The sequence below is a fragment of the Falco cherrug genome, chromosome 8, assembly GCF_023634085.1.
Source record: "Falco cherrug isolate bFalChe1 chromosome 8, bFalChe1.pri, whole genome shotgun sequence".
NCBI classification, from domain to species: Eukaryota; Metazoa; Chordata; class Aves; order Falconiformes; family Falconidae; genus Falco; species Falco cherrug.
Genome location: NC_073704.1, coordinates 781,841 through 800,860, shown reverse-complemented (window position 1 = coordinate 800,860; position 19,020 = coordinate 781,841). Strand labels below are relative to the sequence as shown.

Genomic DNA, 19,020 nt, shown 5'->3' with positions numbered 1-19,020 from the left:
TGCACCAGAGGGATGCAAGGGTCTCCTTTGCCCTAAGGTCTTTAGGTTAATAGTTTAAAAGCCTCCCTTACAAAATATTCAAAATGGCATTCTGAATACTCATGGCTTGACAGATCTTGTTTATGCTTTTCACACACATACTGTGAAACAAGTACTATTGAAAATCTTAGTAGCACCATTGGGTGGCACAGCAGTGCATGTCTTTGGCCCACAGGATTTTCCTCCTTTTACTTTGCCCTCCCTCTGAAGCACAGCAGGCAGCACAGCAGGCACCTCTTACTGGCTGAGGCACAGCTGGGTCACTCAGACACCAACTGTGCTCCACCGAGTTTCCCATGCATAGTGTGGAGAGGGCCTGAGAGCACCAAGCTGGCACCTCTCCTGGGGACAGAGCATCGAGAAACAGCAGAATGAGGGATGAGCACAGCACTGCTCTGCACTAGCGTGCTGGGAAGCTGCTGGTGGCTGGTTAAAAGCGACAGCCGTGCAGGCACAACGCTGGAGGCAGCTCTGGCTAACCCTGCAGGCACCCCGAGCCTCTCCATTCAGTCCCCGCTCCCACAGCGCACAACTGTGCGCCTCCAAGTTCAGTTGGGGCCTCAGTGTGGCCAGGCCAACAAAGCCAAGAGGCTTCCCCAGCCGAACAGAGACCGGGAGCCTGCCTCAGGAGCATGCACAAGCAATCCTTGTTCGTTTTTGAACAAAAATTTTGGGAGACCTATTTGTGATCCCAAATTTAAATTCTGCCCTCGGAACGTACAATGATGCTCATCAGAATCGCTTGGCTGGCTCCATTCATCCCTATTCACTGAGGTGGCCGGGTGCCCACTCACATGGTAGCAGACTATTTTTACTGCGATGAACTGCCAAGAAGAACAGGTTTAGAAGAATAATCTGCACAGTATTGCAATCGTCTGCTCTTCTGGAGAAGGATTTTCCAGCACTCTAATAACACCACATATCTATTTAGTCTAAGAACTTTCAACAAGTTACAGGCCTCAAAAGATACCACTAGAAGTAACAGACTGACCTAAGTCAGATAAACACTGCATTCCCCAAGCAGCACAAGTAGTAACATTGGAGGGATTTCCAAGGGACAGGGACCACCTGTCTTTCCTGCAAGGTGCCCGTCTTTATTTCACAAGGCCTCTGTAAGCACTGCAACCTGCTGAAAGGTGACCACCTACAACACCTGTACAAAAGGCTCCAGCCCAAAAGGCACAATGCAACCCCCTTTCACGCAGTAGCATTAGCACTCAAAATCATAAAGCCTCAAACACTGCTCCAAACAGAGCCTACATCTACTCCCGAAGGATGAACTTCAGCATCTGGGACTGTAGCTGGATGGATTTGTGGGCACGAGTTGCAAGCATTTCACAGCTGCAGGAACAGCAGCGCTGCCCTGGCACAAGGTTTGCTTTTGCTGCCTCACATGTTACGCAGCCCAGGCAGGGGTACATCTGCCGCATGGCTCTAAGCTCCACCTTGCCCACCCTCCGTGTCACCACCACAGGGAGCAGACACACCCCACCCCCCCATTACCAGGCTATTACTTACTCCAGGAGAAACCACCACCACCATAGTGGCTTTCTGGGGCCTCCTCAGAGACTGCTGTGGCTTCCTGAAACTTCAGTAAACGAGGCAGTGTTCAGGAAGATGTGCAGTAAGCGTACATGTTGTCAGCCCAGCCCAGATACCGAAACTTCTGTTCGGAACAGTGAAGTAGAACACTCCAAAGAGGAGAGTTGTACGTACAGGCACTGCAAATGCACACCTTGGCGTGGGAGAGACCATCCCTGCATCAACGCAGATGGCACACTCACTGCACAGGAAGAACAACAAGAACAAAACCTACAAGATAAAAGCTATATTGATAAACATTGATCTGTAACAAAGTTTACAAGTCTTACAGAAAGCGTATGTATGTACACATGGACAGTTTCCATATTCACATACAACTTTCTACTTTCACAGGAGCCTGCCGAATTACAATGTGTTACTTTATCCGCAGTCATTCCTGTAGGCTTTTTCTTGGATGCGTAACACCATTCTCCGAGCATAAAAATCCCTATATTCTTCAGGTAGCTCTTCAAGCGTTTTCAAGGCCCTGTCCAAGATCTGTAAAGCTCTAGAGGCTGCCATGGGATCTTTATTTCCGTAAGCGTCACTCTTATCATAGGACTCAGCAGGAAGGTGCTTCCAAAAGACATTCACTGCCACTCCAAATTCTTCAGAAATTACACTGTGGAACCACAGAGCTGTAGAAATAAGTAATTTTCATTTTAGACATTCTATCTGAAACGTCCACGTGACTCCTAACAAGTGTCAGAATCGCCCAAACCAAATCTAGTTGAAGAAGAGCCACAACTACTGTATGTTTTGTTTAGTTATAAATATTCTCCCCCAAACATATTGCACTGTGCCAGACTTCAGAAGTTCTTCAAGATGTTTACGTCAATCCGTAACTTCACAGAAAAGTAACAACTGCTGAAGTTTAAAGAGATACTGAAACATAAGCAAACAATAGGCACATGCAGACATCCTCCCCATTCACCTCACTCATCTCTACTCTGAACACAGAGATCTGTTTTCACAGATTTAGTCCCTAACCTTGCACGCATTGTCCAAGCGTTGATGTAAATCACCAGCAACAGACAATCCAAGTTGCCAATCTTTTCATAGTGAAGTCATGAGGCTTTTCAATTGAATCATCATAGTTGTGGTAAGGGAGCAAAGACATTTCTGCCTCCTCAAGTACATGTAAAAAATAAGTTTAATATGGTGTATTTACCCTATTTCAATTTTAAGCTAAAAGACCGAATGCCGTGTTTATAGCAGCTTATTTGCTTGTATGTGCTGAAGATATAGAAAAGCTTTTTCTAAGAAACAAACAAGATGTTTCCTTCAGGTTAGGAAAAGGGGCTGCTTCTACCTTCTCCAGAATAACCACACACATTTCTCAAAGAACATCTCCTTTTTTCAGTGTTATGCATTCCAGAAGGCTGACAAAGCTAGCACATTCTCTACTCTCAAAAATCCCTACACTCCCCAGTCATTCTTAAGAAGAGAGTGCTGAGTCTGGACCAGCACACCTACTGGCAAAGGCAAACTAGTACCTGTACTGCACAGAACAAACCAGAAATTAGGTGTGCTGCCATTAGCAAGTGTGACACGCCTTTCACTAACTGTGACCAAAAGGCTGTTCTATAGAAAACAACACAAATGGCAAGTGCAAAATTAAGTAATGCATCCAAGGCTAAGAATCTATTTCAAAACTTCCTAAAAACCAACTGCCCTCTTGTTCACTGGCCTATTTATACTGCCCAGGTAATATGAAAAGCTGCAGAATAAGTATCTGCCACAAGCTCATGACAACTTAAAATAAAAAATTAGTAACAAGTAGGATTAGTTAAAAACAGGAGTAATTCACATGCCTTTCCCTGATCACCAAAATTTTGTCATCTCAGCCTAGGAAGCAGCTTTAATATTTTCTGCTTGTGCAAAAAAATTATTAGGATTTGTCTTTCCATTCCCCAAAGGCAATTATAAAGTTCTAGAAGGTCCGATAACTCCACCATCCATAACTCTCATCAAATCTCATGCCTCAGTTCTTAAGTGCCAGAGCTACAGAAGAACAGAAACAGTGCTTCGCTCCAATTCTGTCATTAGGAAACTCAGGTCACTGAAGTAATTTCAGATTTCATGAGATGAGTTTAAAATGCTGATCTATTAAGACACAAATTCAGAAGCACAAGGTATAATCTTGAGGGAAGTAAAGATTTGTAGACATAACACCTTTTATTAGGCTAATTAGTACAGTTGGAAGAAGCACACAAGTTTTGCCAATGTCTTTAGATGCTCCTACTTTTAACACAGAAATGCTTTAGTCACCTCTTACCATCCCCGGAAATGATAAATTTGCAAAGAAAACTTTAAAAACACAAGGTGGTCAGGAACTGTTACTTACCTGGAATAAACAACACGTCTCCTGCTTCCAGAACACATTCATAGCGCCTGGCCTTCACAAAAAGTGGGTATTTCTGTAAGTCTGGGTTATCCACATCCAGCACCTCTGACTTAGTACCTAGGAAGGTTTTCAATAGTAATGAATAAAACGTCCCTACGCTTCCAACAGTAACAAAGCATTATCACATTGCTGGAAATGGCAGTTACCGAATCAAATTTAATACTGGTTTATTGTTCTGTAATTCTTCTAAAAGCTGGCACTCCTCACTTACTGAAAAGACATGCTCTCTCCTGTTGCCTGTACTGCTCCTGTAACCACAGCCTTAATAACATTAAAAGACACTTCCCCTGACATCGAAAACACCATTCTGAGTCCAGAGAGAATGCTACTCCTACACAGTTAGGTGCTGCAAACAGAACCAGGCAAAGCTGCTGTGCTCCTTGGCACACCTCCTAACCTGCCCCGCTAAAATGATTAGCTGTGGCTAAGGCAAAACAGAACCAGTTAAGGGACCAAATGACTTCTCTTACATCAAGCTGTCTGTCAAGTGATTTTGTGAGCTGGGAAGGCAACCACGATCATCCAGCTCTGAACTACACATATATGACATGCATACCTGATAAATATAAATAGGGTGCATCTCGAGGACTATACAAAACAACTCGTTTTTTCCCTGTTACTTGGATTAAGAAGTTATCCATTACCTGGAATAAGCACAGTGAGAGAAGTGTCAGCCAAGAGTTAAGAATTAATACATAGGCTGCAACCAATCTAAAATATCATCAGATTAAAGAGGGCATTATTAAAACCTTCACATGTTAAGAATTAGCTAAAAGAGCTTCCACACCTAGTTAATCTATAAAACTCAAGAACATGAGCTACTTTACCCCCTTAGCTGCACATTCTTGACAAACAGTATAGCTGGAAATATAGCACATACTGCTTTCCAACAACTTTATTGTTTTCCTGAAAAAGGAATCAAGTTCTTCCATGTTAAAACACAAAGACATACCACACTTCAGACACATAAACCAGCAAAATATAATACAAAATACATTTGGCATTACTTTTCTTTTTCAGTGTTACCCTGGCCTCATTTTGCTGACTTTATTCATGAAGGATTCTTTTTCCTCATTATAATGCAAAAACCTATTTTTCTTAAAAATAAATTTATTCAGAATTACACCATAACGTTAGAAGACAATCTTATTTGGAATCTACCACACTGCAGCAACAGACCATCATGATCATTGTACAATTACCAAAAATACGGCCATCAGAATAAAAAAATGCAAGTAATGTTGAAGATGAAAGTGTTGAAAGTTACCGTATTTCAGATTTTTAACTGGAACGCAAATCAGTAAAAAAAACCAAAAGGGGTTTGTGTGAGAGAATCAAACATCATTTAATCTTACAAGCATGGAACTAGACACAAAACCAGTAAGATATTATGCCCACACAACACATCTATTTAACATTCACTGTACCAGCAAATGTGATTCATTTCACTATTCCAAAGTATATGAAGTCTGTCATTAACTGATCTTTGTCAGATATTGGCATCTTAATATCTCAATAATAAGCAACATTTTATGCTAAACATGTTACCTACATCGTAATGTGTCCATAACTGTAATCCAGCTGAGCTGATGCGGAAGATGCTAGAGAAAAATTGTTCCTTCTCAAAATACTCTGGAATGTGAATATCTTCTGCCAAAACAGGAAACTGCTTTCTGATATCTGCAATATCCTGAAACAAAAAGGATGTAACTCTCAGAGAGAACCATATATGCACATTCAATAAAGGGAGTACTTCACTATCATTTCCCACCACTCATGGTGGGAATTTCACAGGGCCAGAATTTCAGCATTGGTGAACAGCTGAAAATAGCAATGCTTTTTGATCATTACCCTTTCAGCACTGACTTTGTCAACGATATTAATAAGAACAGCCAGAGCTGCTTTGAAGCAGAGCAGCTACATATCCCACTGAAGGAGCAAGAGATCATCATCATTAGTTTACAATGAAAGCTAAAGAATGGGAGCTGAGTAATGTACTCTTCAGTGATCAGCCAAGCCCTCGTGTAACAGCAACTACTTTAGACACTTAGTTTTAAATATGCTGACCTAAATCTAGTCAGATGCACAGGCTAAATGACCATAAACAAGTTGTATGCCTGTAGTACACCGCCAGCAGATGATGACAGGCTTTTAAAAATATTCCTGAACTGCAACTTGACAATGTTAGAACATTTGCAATCTCAAGTAACTCACCTTCCTAGCATCTTCACCCACTGATCGCAAGTAGTACTTCTCATCCTGAGGGCGGCACAAAACGAGAACTGTTTTGATTGGTTTGTTTGGGTATTTTTAAGAAGAATTAAAAACACACTTAAACAAAGAGCCTGTATTTTTTCCTTCATCTAATGCAGGGCTTCATTAAAATACATACGAATAGATGGCATTTACAGAATCAGCTGCTGTTACACTGCCTTTACTCTACTGCTCCCTGCTGTTCATCTCCAGAACCGAGAGAAGTATGTTAAACTAACACTACGGAGCGAGGCTTGTCAGCTGCTTCACCGTTGCTGGAACAGATTGAAAGCAAATGCAGATTGTCATTTAAGTTCTTCACAAAACTGATGCAGGAAGCTATTTCAATTGTCTTCAAAACTTACAGCACCCTACGTAGCATTAAAGGTAAAAAGCAGGTCTGCATTCAAAACCATTTACTTCCTAATCATGATAACCTGAAAAATCCCTGGTTTGAACACTGATTCATAAAGATAGCCACATGTTTGCTACTCACAAATTGTATCACAATAAATCTGTGTTGTATTTTGATAGCACGTGTAACCAAACCCTGAAATAGCTTCATGACACTTTTTTGCAAAACACATTAATGATCACAGATAAAACCATCGAGCCATTTGGGTCAGAAGGGACCTTGAAGACCACCTAGTCCCACCCCCCTGCCCTGGGCAGGGAGACCTTCCACTAGAGCAGGGTGCTCCCAGCCCCGTCCAGCCTGGCCTTGAACCCTCCCAGGGACGGGGCACCCACAGCTGCTCTGGGCAGCCTGTGCCAGCGCCTCGCCGCCCTCACTGTGAATAATTTCTTCCTTATGTCTAACCTAAATCTACCCACTTTTAGTTTAAAACCACTACCTCTTGTCCTATTGCTACAGGCCCTACTAAAAAGTCCATCCCCATCTTTCTTATAACCCCCTTTAAGTATTCTAAAGCAAGGTTTGATTTCTAAATTTTATGCTGAAATTTTTGCTCATGTAGGCAGTTTTGGTTAACAGAAACAGGATGACTAAAGTGAACCACACCATGCACACAAAAAACCAACTTCCAAGAACAATTACTTCTCCCCACTTTTTTCCCCTCAGCTCCAAAGCTACACAAAACAGCTAAGCCTCAGATCAAGTGCTTTACCAGAGCAAAATTTTAAATTACAAATCATCATCTTCCCCTCCATATACTGGCAAAATAACCAACAGAAGAAACCTTAACACTTAGGAAGCTACCTCAGAAAGGAAGTACTCCTTGTGTTTGACTTCAGCTGCTCTTCGTACAAATACATCAAAAGGCAGAGTTCTGAAATACAAATATTTAAATTTATAGAGTGAATCAATGTAACGACACATGGTCTAAACGGCAGGTTTAAAATCATAAGCTCCCTTACTATGCTAGTATAACTGAAGATGCAATACACTGCTCTATTATTTTTTTTTTAATATTCATTTAACATGGTGACTAATCAGTGTTTGCCGTAGATGTTTGAAGAGTTCTACAGAGATAGAAATCCTACACTTACAAACCTCTCTGCTTTCATAAATTGTTCCAGTGTATACCCAAACAGAATCATATAATTGCTGAGGCTGGTAGGCACCTTTGGAGATCCTCCAGTCCAACCCCCTTGCCAAGAGCAGCGTCAACTAGGACAGCATCCAGCTGGGCTTTGTATGGATGGAGACTCCATCCTCTCTGGGCAGCCTGTTCCATTGTTTGACCACCCTCACGGTAGAAGTGTGTGTGTGGATTAAACAGTTAGAATTTCCTGTATTTAAGCTTGTGCCCGTTGCTTCTTGTCCTGTCACTGTGAACCACCAAATAGAGTGTGGCTCCATCTTCTTTACCCCTCTGTTAGCTCTTCATGCACTTTGATAAGATTCCTTCTTGAGCTTAAGAGGTCTGAATGGTTTGAGTCACAGCGCGAGAAATTACTTCATGGTCAAGTTAAGACTCAAACTGCAGCCAATGCCCAACAATACTTGCTTAGACTATTTCTCTAACAGTGTGTCATTTTTAGGCTTGTTTACAGTACATATTTATAAATGTGCAGAAAGCTCAGCAGCCAGAAAATTATTGCAGGTGATATACGTATGTTTGTGCCTATGCATTTTTTGCTATAAATTTGTGCATGAACACAGATACCTATCTTCATTTGTAGATCTGTAAAATTTATTTGTTACCTGATTTTATATCTTTTAAAATATATTCTACCTCAGCTGAGAAAAACACAGGAATCTTGGTGTTTTCAAGTGTTATTTTATAGTTTTCCTTGAATTTGTTAAACAACTTCAGAAGATTCAAAAAGAATCACTGGGCATTATAGCCTGGACCTCTGAAGTCAATGAAAGTGTGGCACATTTATTTAAGTAATGGGAGCTTTCTGTAAAGATTACAGATTTTGGCATCAGTTGATGGCTGAATGGAAAACCAAGCACAAGTGTAACAGGACATGTATTCGTTGTTAAAAATATTATGTTATGGAGTCAATGTCATGTTCATTCAATTCACCATCTCAAATGAAGTATCACCGGATAACAAATATATTGCAAGTAAACATCAAATTTCAGAGCAACCACCACATATCCAGGGTTAAGAAGAAGCTATCCTCAAGCAAGATTTTGCATGATCCTGTTATCCCTTATACCAGAACGTGACCTACATCTGACAGTACTTAGACCACTTCTTTAAACATTTTAGGCTTGCTTGTAACAGTCAAACACCACCACCTGTGAAGCCAATCTAAAACCAACGAAGCAAAACCCAGCCCTTTAATTGAGTCCAACTTCAATAAGATGAACTGTTGTATCATGCTTATTTACATTTGCTACTGAGGAGAAAGTGAGGGCACAGCTCCTCGAGAGCTTAAACTGACACATGCTGGCGCTGCCACAGCTCTGCCCCTGCTGCCTACCCTAATCATCCCATCTCCTCCCTTATGCTAGCACTGGCGCTCATCTGACCTCACGGTGAACCTGCTTGCAAAGCTAAAACAGCAGAAAAACATTCAGATTTCTGCAGCACATCACCACACAGCTGAATGAGTTCCAGAACCAACATAAAGACAAGGGTAGGAGCATGCAACTTACAACAGGACTGCAGTACTACTCAGAGGCACCAGTTGAAACTCATGGGACTTCATGTCAAGTCCTCAGTGTTTCTATTTTTTCAGTTCTACTTATTCTCCCTTCATGTTAGAATAAGGGGCTTGCTGTGGAGAGGGTCAAAGCTATACTAACACCTGCTCTAATGAAGTGCCACCAGAGCACCTCCACATGACTGTCTACAAACCTGCTAAAACTAGCACGCTGGATCAGCTCTATGGGAACTCACATATTAAAGAGATATTATGAAAAGAAACAAAATAGAGCAGGAAAAAGAAAACATGGAGATAAGACAAAGTCATTCAAGTATGACCTCAAAAGTTCATTATGCAACAAGTGGAATATAATATGATTATAAGGTGGATTTTCCCATGAACAACAGGCTCCACTTAGAGACTTGTAGCTTGTTTACACATAAGAGCATATGCTTCTGCCTGCTTAGAAGTTTAACAGACTGAACACATCATGCTTCCACTTAGGGAAAGCAAACTGTAACTAAAATAAAGGCATTTACCTTTGAAGAACACTACGACTGAGATTAGATGAACTCTCAAGAAACATTCTGGCAGCTACACGAAAGGAACTTCAGAAAGAGATCAAGAGTTTATGTGACCCACATCAAGATTAAAGACCTGGTGAAACGTGCAGTATCCAGTAGTTTGAACATTTTGAGAACTGCACATGCTAACTTAGGAAGGAGCCTTGTTTTAATTAGTAACATCCCTCCTAGAGAGGAGTAGCATGCTGGCCACAGGCCATCATACAGAGGTTCACACACATGGTCAGAAATTAGCATTGTTCAATAACATGGAACAGAACAGCACTAGAACAAAACAGCGTATCAACTAGTATAAAGGGGGTTTGGATTGCTTTTTTTAATTAATGCCAGCAAATGCCACGCTCCGGATTCCTACAAGAGTGCTCGGTGAAAATATCTCTATAACGCTTCTTCACGCTGTCTCACTTTTGAGGCCCTGTTTGGCCCCTCCTTTCACCCTTGGAGTGTTTATTCAGGGTGTTGAGATATTTGTGGAATGCAAAGAGGGGGAAATCAAGCACAGTGCTTTGCTACGTAATCTACATTTTTCACATAGCATCTTCATATTCCCACCCTCAGCTTCAAACAGATGCACTGTATGTCTGAAAGTTATAAGCAGGTGCCTTTAAAATAGAATAAGCCTTGGCATGAAGTACCTATACACAAAGTTCTTACTGAGGAAATCCATCTGGGGCACTGCAGAAACATGAATCTTTACTTGTTTAGATCCTTCGGCTTGGCTCAAGTAATCTACTGTCCATTTCGTTGTGCAAGCACCCAGGTCCACACCTTTCAGCACTGTCGGCTTTCTCTAGGCAGAAAAAAAACCAACCCCAAAATATGTAATTAAACTGTGAAATGATCACAGCATCCAGTGGAAGAAAACCCCATAGTTAGTTTTTCAGACCAAGTACATGCAAACAAGTCAGCAGAGTGCCGGGGCCCGCTACACAGTCACACCGGCTGCGCCGGCCACCAACCGCAGTGCGAACCGCAAGTCCGGCCCGTGGGACGGCGGCCGGCGGCGCCCGTGGGCGGTGGCCGGGGGACGGCGGGGCCCGTGGGGAGCAGGCTCCGGGCCGGGGCCGAGGGCGGGGTGCGGGCATGCGGCGGGGGGTGCGGGCATGCGGCCCGGCCCCGCCGCCAGCCGGCCCGGGGGCAGTCGGCGCCCCACGGCAGGACCTCCCTGCGCCTGCACTGAGGCCGCTCCACGTACGCGGCCGCCATCGGGTCGGACCCAGCGCCCGCCCGCCCAGAGCAGCGTAAAGGCGCTTCTGCTCCGGACCGGAGCCGCGAATGAAAAGGGGAGCCGCGGCGGCAGCCACAGCCAGGCCCCTCAGCCCAGCCGCGGGCCAGGGCCTGCCGGCAGCGCGGGGCGCGTTCGCGGGCAGCTGGCACTCGCTCCCGCGCGCAGGGGAGGCCCGAGCCCGCCCGGCACGGCCCGGGGGCCCGGCCTTCCCCTGCAGCCCCGCTCCAGCCGGGACCCGCTCGCACCGCCGCCCCCCCGGCCCTACCCGGGGATAGAGGTCCCGCAGGAACTGCTCCCGCGCCGCCTCGGCCAGCCGCGCCACCGGCACCGCCACGGCCGACCCCCGCGCCTCCATGGCCGCCACGGCGCCCCCGCCCGCCGGAAAGCGCAGCTGGTGCAGCAGCGTTCCCGCTCCCCCTGCCGAGCGCGGCCCCGGGCTGGCGGCTCCCCCCACCGCCAGGACGCTGCCCCCGCGCTCCTCTGGGCCGGCGCGCCCGCCGCCGCAGGCCGCCGAGCCCCCGCGCCCGCCCCACCGTGAGGGAACGAGCGGCGTAGGCCCCGTTTCCCGCGGGACCGTAGCCGCGGCGGGACGGGGCGGGCGCCAGTGGCCGCCATGGCGCTACGCGCGGCTCTGGGCTGCGGCCGCTGGCTCGCCCGCGCTCTGGCAGCGCCGGGGGCGGCCCGGGTCCCGCCGCCGCTGCCCGCCGCCGCCTCGGTGCTGCTGCCGGTCGGGCCCCGCCCGCTCCGACCCGCCGCCCGCTTCGCCAGCACCGCCGGGCCGGGCCCGGGGCCCGAGGGCCCAGCGCGGCGGGTGGTGGTGGTGAGGATCACCAGCCCCTTCGCCTGGCTCCGCACCCGCTTCTACTACCTGCTCATCCGCCTGTACTTCGACCAGGAGTTCAGCATCGAGGAGTTCACGCGGGGGGCCAAGCAGGTGAGAGCCGAGCGGCCGGCGGCGCTTGACCCGCCGGGCCTTGGGGCGCGAGGGGGGTCGGCGCGGCGGGCGAGCTGGCTGCGGAACGGCTCCCCGCGCCCTGAGGGGTCCGCGCTTCCCGCCCCCAGCCCCGCGGCGGGCCAGCCGCCTGCCCTGCGCCGACCGGGGGAGGACCGCGGGCTCCGGCCCCCTGCCGAGCGGGCCGGGAGAGCAGCCAGGGGTGCGCGTTCCTCAGCTGCTTTTCCCCGGTTCCCGAGTTAAGGTGGGCTGGTGCCGCCATCCCCGCCGGGGCGGGGGAGGTGCCCCAAGTGCGTTGGCGGGAAAACGCGCCTCCCCGCAGCTGGTTTTCCTGAGGTGAAAGCTGGGCGGGCGCGGGGCTGGCGCGTACGATCTATGAATCCCGACAGGCCGGAGTGTGTCAAAGAGGGGGTGAGCTCACAGCTGATCGCAGAAAAATTACAGGGTTACCTGCTCTGAAACTGCAGTTACCGAATTTAACGTTAAAAACCAAACAAGTCTGAAGGACGCACCAGGTGGTAGCGGGCAGAATGTTAAACCGCTTCAGATCAGCTCAAGAGATAAAACCCCTACACCGAGTGGGTCGCCATGCGTGCAGAACCGTCCGTTTTGCTTTGCCGTGTTATTTTGGTTCGCTGTCGAGCCCTGAACACTCCCCATTTCACAGGCACGCTATTTGAACACCTAGAGGCATTATTGTATAAATGCACTTGCAAAATTGAGGGGAGAAGGGGAGCCGAGTTTCCTGAAGTTTAGAAACTAAGCCAGATTTAGAAAGAAATTTTGTAAAACTAGAGCTTCTGCTTTGCCTGAAAACAGGAGATGAGCTGGGAAAAGGAGCAGTAGAACAAAATATTTATGTGGAAAAATATAAACTGAATTATCAAAAACAGTAAAAGAAACAGCTCGTATAGCAGTAATTTTTTTTTTTAGGTAAGCTATGCATTCAATTGCTTGTTATCAAAAGGTTTGATGCTTTAAATGAGAGACTGAAAAGAAACCTTACATTCTTATCAGTGCATGGATGTTTTTAATGCTGGAGAGTTTCCATTCCAATGGTGATACACTCTGAAAACATTGAAATCTTAAATCATGGAATATTTCAGTAGCTTGTCACACCATGATGGATTCGTCTGAAAAAAAAAAAAGCTGATTTAGTGTTATTTGTTCATGTATTTCTCTCTCTCTTTTTTTTTTAGGCCTTTTCTGTTGTTTCAAAACTGTTGTCTCAGCGTAAACTTGACCTGCTGGATGAACTTGTATCAGCAGAGGTAAATGGTTTCCATCCTTATTCTAGCAATTGATTTTCCATTATGATGTAAAATACATTCATCCTGTCATTATCTACATATACTGCCAGTTTGGCTTAGTGGGAAAAACAGCATAACACCGAACAGGGCAGCTGCTCATCCTGCAGCTTTTTTGTTTTTCATTTCAAAGCATGAAACTTCATTTAAAGTTCCTGTATTAAAAAAAACCATAAAATCATATTCTTGCCATTGGACATAAGGACCAGTTGCTAAAAAGGTAGCTGGTGTACCAGAAATGATCGAAAGGCAGTGGGTTCTGGATGGCAGGCAGAATTGCATGCCTCTCTTGGTGTGGGCACTAGCTGACACATTTTGATCTGTGCACCAGAATTCAGATGAAAAAAGGAACTGGTTTGTGCTCATCCCTGATGCTCTAATACATTCCCACCCCTGAGCAGATCATACAGCCAGTTACTGGTGTCAGCTGGAAGGTCTCAGTCCTGTGTCATGGTCTCAGGGATATGGCTGACCTGGCTAGTTAAACATCGGTGCTGTGTGTTCTGGTTTTTATGAATTTTTAATTGCTGAAGTTGTATTGGCATTCCCAGGGGATGGAGGTAGCAGGTCCATCAGAGTCAAGATGAGGAGATACTTCAGGTCTATGTCTGCCTTGTTACTGGATGTCAGCTTGGCCAGCTCTATTGCCACCCATGCCTTTGCAGCAAAAATTTTGCTGCTGTTCTAGTGCATCCCCACTGGACAATCTTGGCTTCTCTCTCTGAGTGGAGATAGCAATAAAATGTGAGTTTGTTTCTTGTAGTTGTTTTGAAAGAGCGTCTCCTCCTCCTCTGCTCATCTTAAAATTCTTCAGGTGATGGGGTTAACATTGGTCCAGAGACCTCATGTAGCCAGAGCATGTATTGGATGAGGCTGTGATACCACATGGCTTTCTTGTTGCTTTGGCTAGTGAATTTTATACCTGCAAGATGTACTAGAAACCAGTGTGTTCTAGTGAAGATTGCCTCTTGCTTCCATGTGACCTCTGGGTCTGTTTGTTACTTAAAAATGGCAATCCAAGTTAGGCTAAAAACTGAGTGTGTCCTAAAAATCAGTGCTGCACAGCTTCATCCTTGCTTGTGATGTGTCTTTTCTCATGTGGTGTTGAGGTGGCGCTTCCTGTTCAGTTCACGCACCATACCCTTCTTGACAGAGCTGTGTATGTCTTAGGATGCTCAAATGCTATGGATGTGGGTGCAGTACAGAACCTAAGTCCCAGAGCAATGATTTTTTCGGTCTTTTCTGATTTGCAAATGTTTAAACTTTTTCAAATGGGAATGTGGATCACAAAATGGCAAAGATAAACTTAGTGGTAATGGAACTGATTTTCAAGAAATGTGTGAAAGGTAACTAAGAAACAGTTGAATCAAAAGCTAAGGAATATACAGGTAGCAAGACATCAGCAGTGAGAAGGCAGGGTAAGTACGACTGTAGAAGCAAGCTTAACTTGTGCTTTCTGGGCTTACATGCCTTGCTTTGTAACTATTGTTTTGACAGTACCTTTTCTAAACATTTTTTAAAATACTTGGTTTTCATTGGTTTGAACAGTAAATGGATCTTCTTTAATATTGCTGAATTGAGGTTTGGGAGTGCCCAAGCTTCCCAATGCTTTTTCACTCCTGCTGTTGTATATGTTATACAAATGTTTTAGCTATATAGCTGATTTTGTTAATGCAGTAGAAAAGATTGTTACTTCAGTTTCCTAATGAGAAACTAAGTGACTGTTTCTGAATTTAGGTACTTCAGGTGCTGAAGGAAAAGATTTCTTTGCTCCCAGACAACCACAGGGATGCTTTAGCAGCTGACATTGATGCAATCATGTACACAACAGAAGGAGATGTTCGCATTTACTATGATGATGATGGTATGTTTAGAATCCTAAAACGTTTCAGCAATGGGCAGTCTTATTTCCTGATTTTGCTACTAAACAGGCATTCTCCATACAGATGTGTTTTTGAGTACTGTTTCTCATTCCTTGTTTTTCTGCTAATAGTTCATCTATATGTAATTCCTTGACTTCCTTTTAAACCAGAAATTGAGATATTATTGTTAATAAGTCAAGGTACAGTTTTGACTTTTGTTTAGGTTTTGCTCAGTCCTCCTCTTCTGTAGTTTCGGATTTTTACGTTGTTAGTCCTTAGCAATCTCAGACCACTCAACAACAATTATTTGACTGTACGGAGAAAGCTGTTTGCTTCAGCAATGAAAATACATCTTCTGAGAAGAATAACAAAGGCTGGATAATGAAATCAGTTTTACTATCTTCACTTCTATTCTGTTTTCATGGAGTATACTTTGTTACTTGATTATTATTTTTTTAAGCTGGTGGTGAGCTTAAACAGGTTTTTCTTTTGGTTGAATACCAGCATTACATGCTCAGTTCACTGTCATACACAGTTGAGATGATTTGTAGTCTAATCATGGGTCTTCTAGTGAGCATTTCAAATTGTTAGACCCGGTGAGCTTTTTTGCTGTTTTGGGAGATAGGGATTTATTATTTTTTTCTCTTAGATTGCTCCTGAGTTTCAGCTACTCTGCATACTTTTGTAGTATCAGTAGTTGGCTTTGGACCTTGTGGTAACCAGCTTTTTTTCATACGGTTTGACTACATACAGTGTCACGCAACACTCACGATAAAATACATAGCTTTCTACAGAGTGTATTTTTATTGTCGCTAAACAGCATGAATATGGCTTTAAATAGCTTTATCACTCATTATTCTATCATGCATTCTTTATGGCTGAAGTCAGCTGCTCTTCCAGGGTCTCACTAGAAGACACACTAGGTAGCAAATAGGAGTATTTGACCAATGAGAAAAATGAGATCTGCCTTAAGCTTTGATTTATTTCCAACAGGAAGAAAGTTCGTCAGCATCCTGATGTGTTTCTGGTATCTGAATGGTGCTAACCTACCTGAGCAATTACCGGGTGAAGCAAAAGTTTTCCAGATTGTGTTTGGAGATGAAAGCACAAAAGAAAAAAGACATCTTCTAACAGCAAACTATGAGTGAGTTTCTTGTCCCTTTTATTTTTCCTGCACATATGTGGGCTAGCTGTGTGGAAAGCGATTTGGGGAACTGAAAGTTTTCACACTGTGACAGTGCAGAACTGTGTATGTTTTAATTTACCTTATTCTAAATTAGTTCTCTTCTAGCTTTCCAGTTTTGATACTAGGGCCACATTTTTTTAAATACCCCTTAAAGACATTATGTTATTGCCTTGCTTCTGTGTTGACATTAATGGGAATTCTTTCTCTATCAGGAAGAGCAATAGTTGGAGCACTGAATGAGGTTTCTGACCCCTCCCTATACTGCTCCTGCAGCTTTAAGGAAAAAGGCCAATATCAGTTCTTGTTTCCCATTTTTTTGTAGGACAGCTGGCAGCAATGCAGTGAAGCCAAGCAGTTAAGTGTGGTGATGTCACTGCCTGCACAAAAGCCAGTTAGCTGAAAAAGTAGCTCATGAAAGAGGAAATCATTTAGCCAAATGCTTTCTGCAGAAGGGCAGAACAAAGCAAGCATCACCTGGTGTTTGGATAATTTGCACCACTCTGATCCAAGCCCTCAAAGCATATGTTAGGTAGATAGATTTCCATAGGGATTCTTGTAAATAATGTCTGTGTTAGTGTATGGATGTCAGAGCAGTGCAGAAATACCTGCACATTTGACAAAATGTACTGAAAATAACATTCTCAGAAGTTAGGAGAAGTGAGGATTTTTGTGTGAGAAATACAATATAATCAATGATTTCTACATCCACATTTGAAATGGAGAAGTTATGGGGTCTAGTTGAAGAGGAGCTCTGAAACAAAGGAAGAACTCTGAGGACACGAGTGCTTTTTGCCTGGATGAATTTTTGTGGATCCGTCCATTAGCTGAATTCAGCGTTTTCCTTAGAGTTGGAGGCTTCTGAGGCTCCGTTAACTTCAGGAGCCTCCCTTTAAAGCCCTAAGTATCTTCCTAATCCCCAGCAGAGAGATCTTTGCAAGTATACATCCCTTCTGCTATTTACTGTGCTAACCTAAATGCAAATGGGCAGAGATACTATGGGCCTTGGAAGCCTCATCACAAGTATTTGGGTATCTGGAGAAGACAGTTTCCAGGAGTGGATCTGCATGTAATTCCAAAGCCATGAGATTATACTGGTCTTGTCCGCAACGTGCAGGTTACTTGTGAGCATGAATATCCAGCCTGAAGCTTAAACTTACCTTTGGATGACAAGCAGTCAAAACTGACTTGCTCAGGGAGGAAGGCATTAATGACTACAAAAGGAAGAGGAAGACCCTTTGAAATTGAGGGTGGATGTTTTCATTTTCTTACCAACAACTGTAGAATTTTCTTTCAGGGAGGTTCAGTACTACTGTTAGCTTTATGTTTGATGTATTTCTGAAGATATGTTCAGTTTGAAAGTATAGTTCAGTAAAACTGAAAATGTTCCGGTAGAATGCATAGCATGTGATTTCCCTTTACAATGCAGTTACCGTGCCATTAAATGAAACCCTTTATTTAGAGATGAAGATCTGCCACAAAGCTATATTCATAGTTAATGCTATGAAAACCGAGTGCAGTGAGAGTCTTCACTGTTGCTGCTTGATCCTGTCTGTGGGATCTGAACCGGAAGAGTGTGAAGTCAGTGCACTGTGTTTCTCACTACACTATAGAATTAATTTTGATCCTCCATTTGGGGGCATAAGCATCAGAGTATAAGGAGCCTTTACAAGAATAGCTTTGAACTGAAAAAATTTCTTCATGATTTCTTGTTGGTATTAGTAGCTCTTTAGAGATCAAGTAAATTTTAACAACTCTTCACTTGCTTTCTTTTTTCAGGTTCCAAAGGGAATTTACAGAAGGAGCAAAACCAGACTGGACAATTACACGGATTGAACATCCAAGGCTATTAGAATAAATACCTTTTACAGTCTTTTTATGTGTCATTGTAAATGTTCCGATGTAACAAATACCAGGTGCTTTTTTGGTCTTCCCCTGCCCCCCCCCTTCTGCCTTCTCCAAAAGAGGGATGAATTTTATATATTTGATTTCCCAAAATTGTTTTTGAAACTTACAGTATGCTGCAGCATTACAATAAAGCCTTTCCCCTGGAACAGGCTAGTACAAGTTTAATTGATACTAATGCTCATCCAAGGCATTTACACAGCACAGTTTCATGCAGGCCAGTATTATGGGTATGTTGACTTCTTAAATTCTGAGAAGGAATGGTACTACTTGAGGATAAACAACACTTTCATGGCTGGTGGCCCTTCTGAGGTATTTTCCTGTGTTTCTTTTTTCCCTGGGGACTATACAATGTATAACTGAATAATATGCAAGATGAAATAGAGGTAGATGGACTTCTTAGATTGTCTAGCCTCAGCAGTTCATTTTGAGGTAATCTTGCTTTTGAATATATTTGAGATTAAGAAAGTTAGAGCCATTATCAGTGTTTGGTACAGAATTGGAGTAAGAAGAAACTTTTAGCATTGCACTGGGAAAATGGATCAAAGATATAGATATATTTTGAAAAATAAACCCAACATTCCTTTAAATTTAATAACATACAGGCAATTCCAAGTTTAGAGGTTTGTGAAAGAAAGATCGGTCAAAAACATAAA

At 43.9% G+C, this 19,020-nt stretch overlaps 2 protein-coding genes across 3 annotated transcripts; one reads left to right on the top strand and one right to left on the bottom strand.

Moving 5' to 3' along the window:
* Positions 1-1,852: 1,852 nt before the first annotated feature.
* TYW5 (tRNA-yW synthesizing protein 5) lies at positions 1,853-11,770 on the bottom strand. 2 transcript variants are annotated; one of them, XM_055718050.1, is made up of 8 exons: positions 11,421-11,570; positions 10,563-10,717; positions 7,500-7,569; positions 6,242-6,286; positions 5,580-5,717; positions 4,584-4,671; positions 3,968-4,084; positions 1,853-2,258 (listed from the first exon to the last, which is right to left on the bottom strand). In XM_055718050.1, exons 1-8 carry the CDS (start codon positions 11,508-11,510, stop codon positions 2,002-2,004), a joined length of 960 nt encoding a protein of 319 aa, XP_055574025.1. In that variant the 5' UTR covers positions 11,511-11,570; the 3' UTR covers positions 1,853-2,001. The 2 variants fall into 2 exon arrangements, with proteins under 2 accessions (XP_055574025.1, XP_055574024.1); XM_055718049.1 differs by lacking the exon at positions 10,563-10,717 and having other exon boundaries at positions 11,421-11,770.
* On the top strand, positions 11,769-18,332 carry MAIP1 (matrix AAA peptidase interacting protein 1). Its single transcript, XM_055718051.1, has 5 exons — positions 11,769-12,089; positions 13,307-13,378; positions 15,152-15,278; positions 16,270-16,420; positions 18,239-18,332. The coding sequence occupies exons 1-5, from the start codon at positions 11,769-11,771 to the stop codon at positions 18,315-18,317; spliced, it is 750 nt and encodes a 249-aa protein (XP_055574026.1). The 3' UTR covers positions 18,318-18,332.
* Positions 18,333-19,020: the final 688 nt, after the last annotated feature.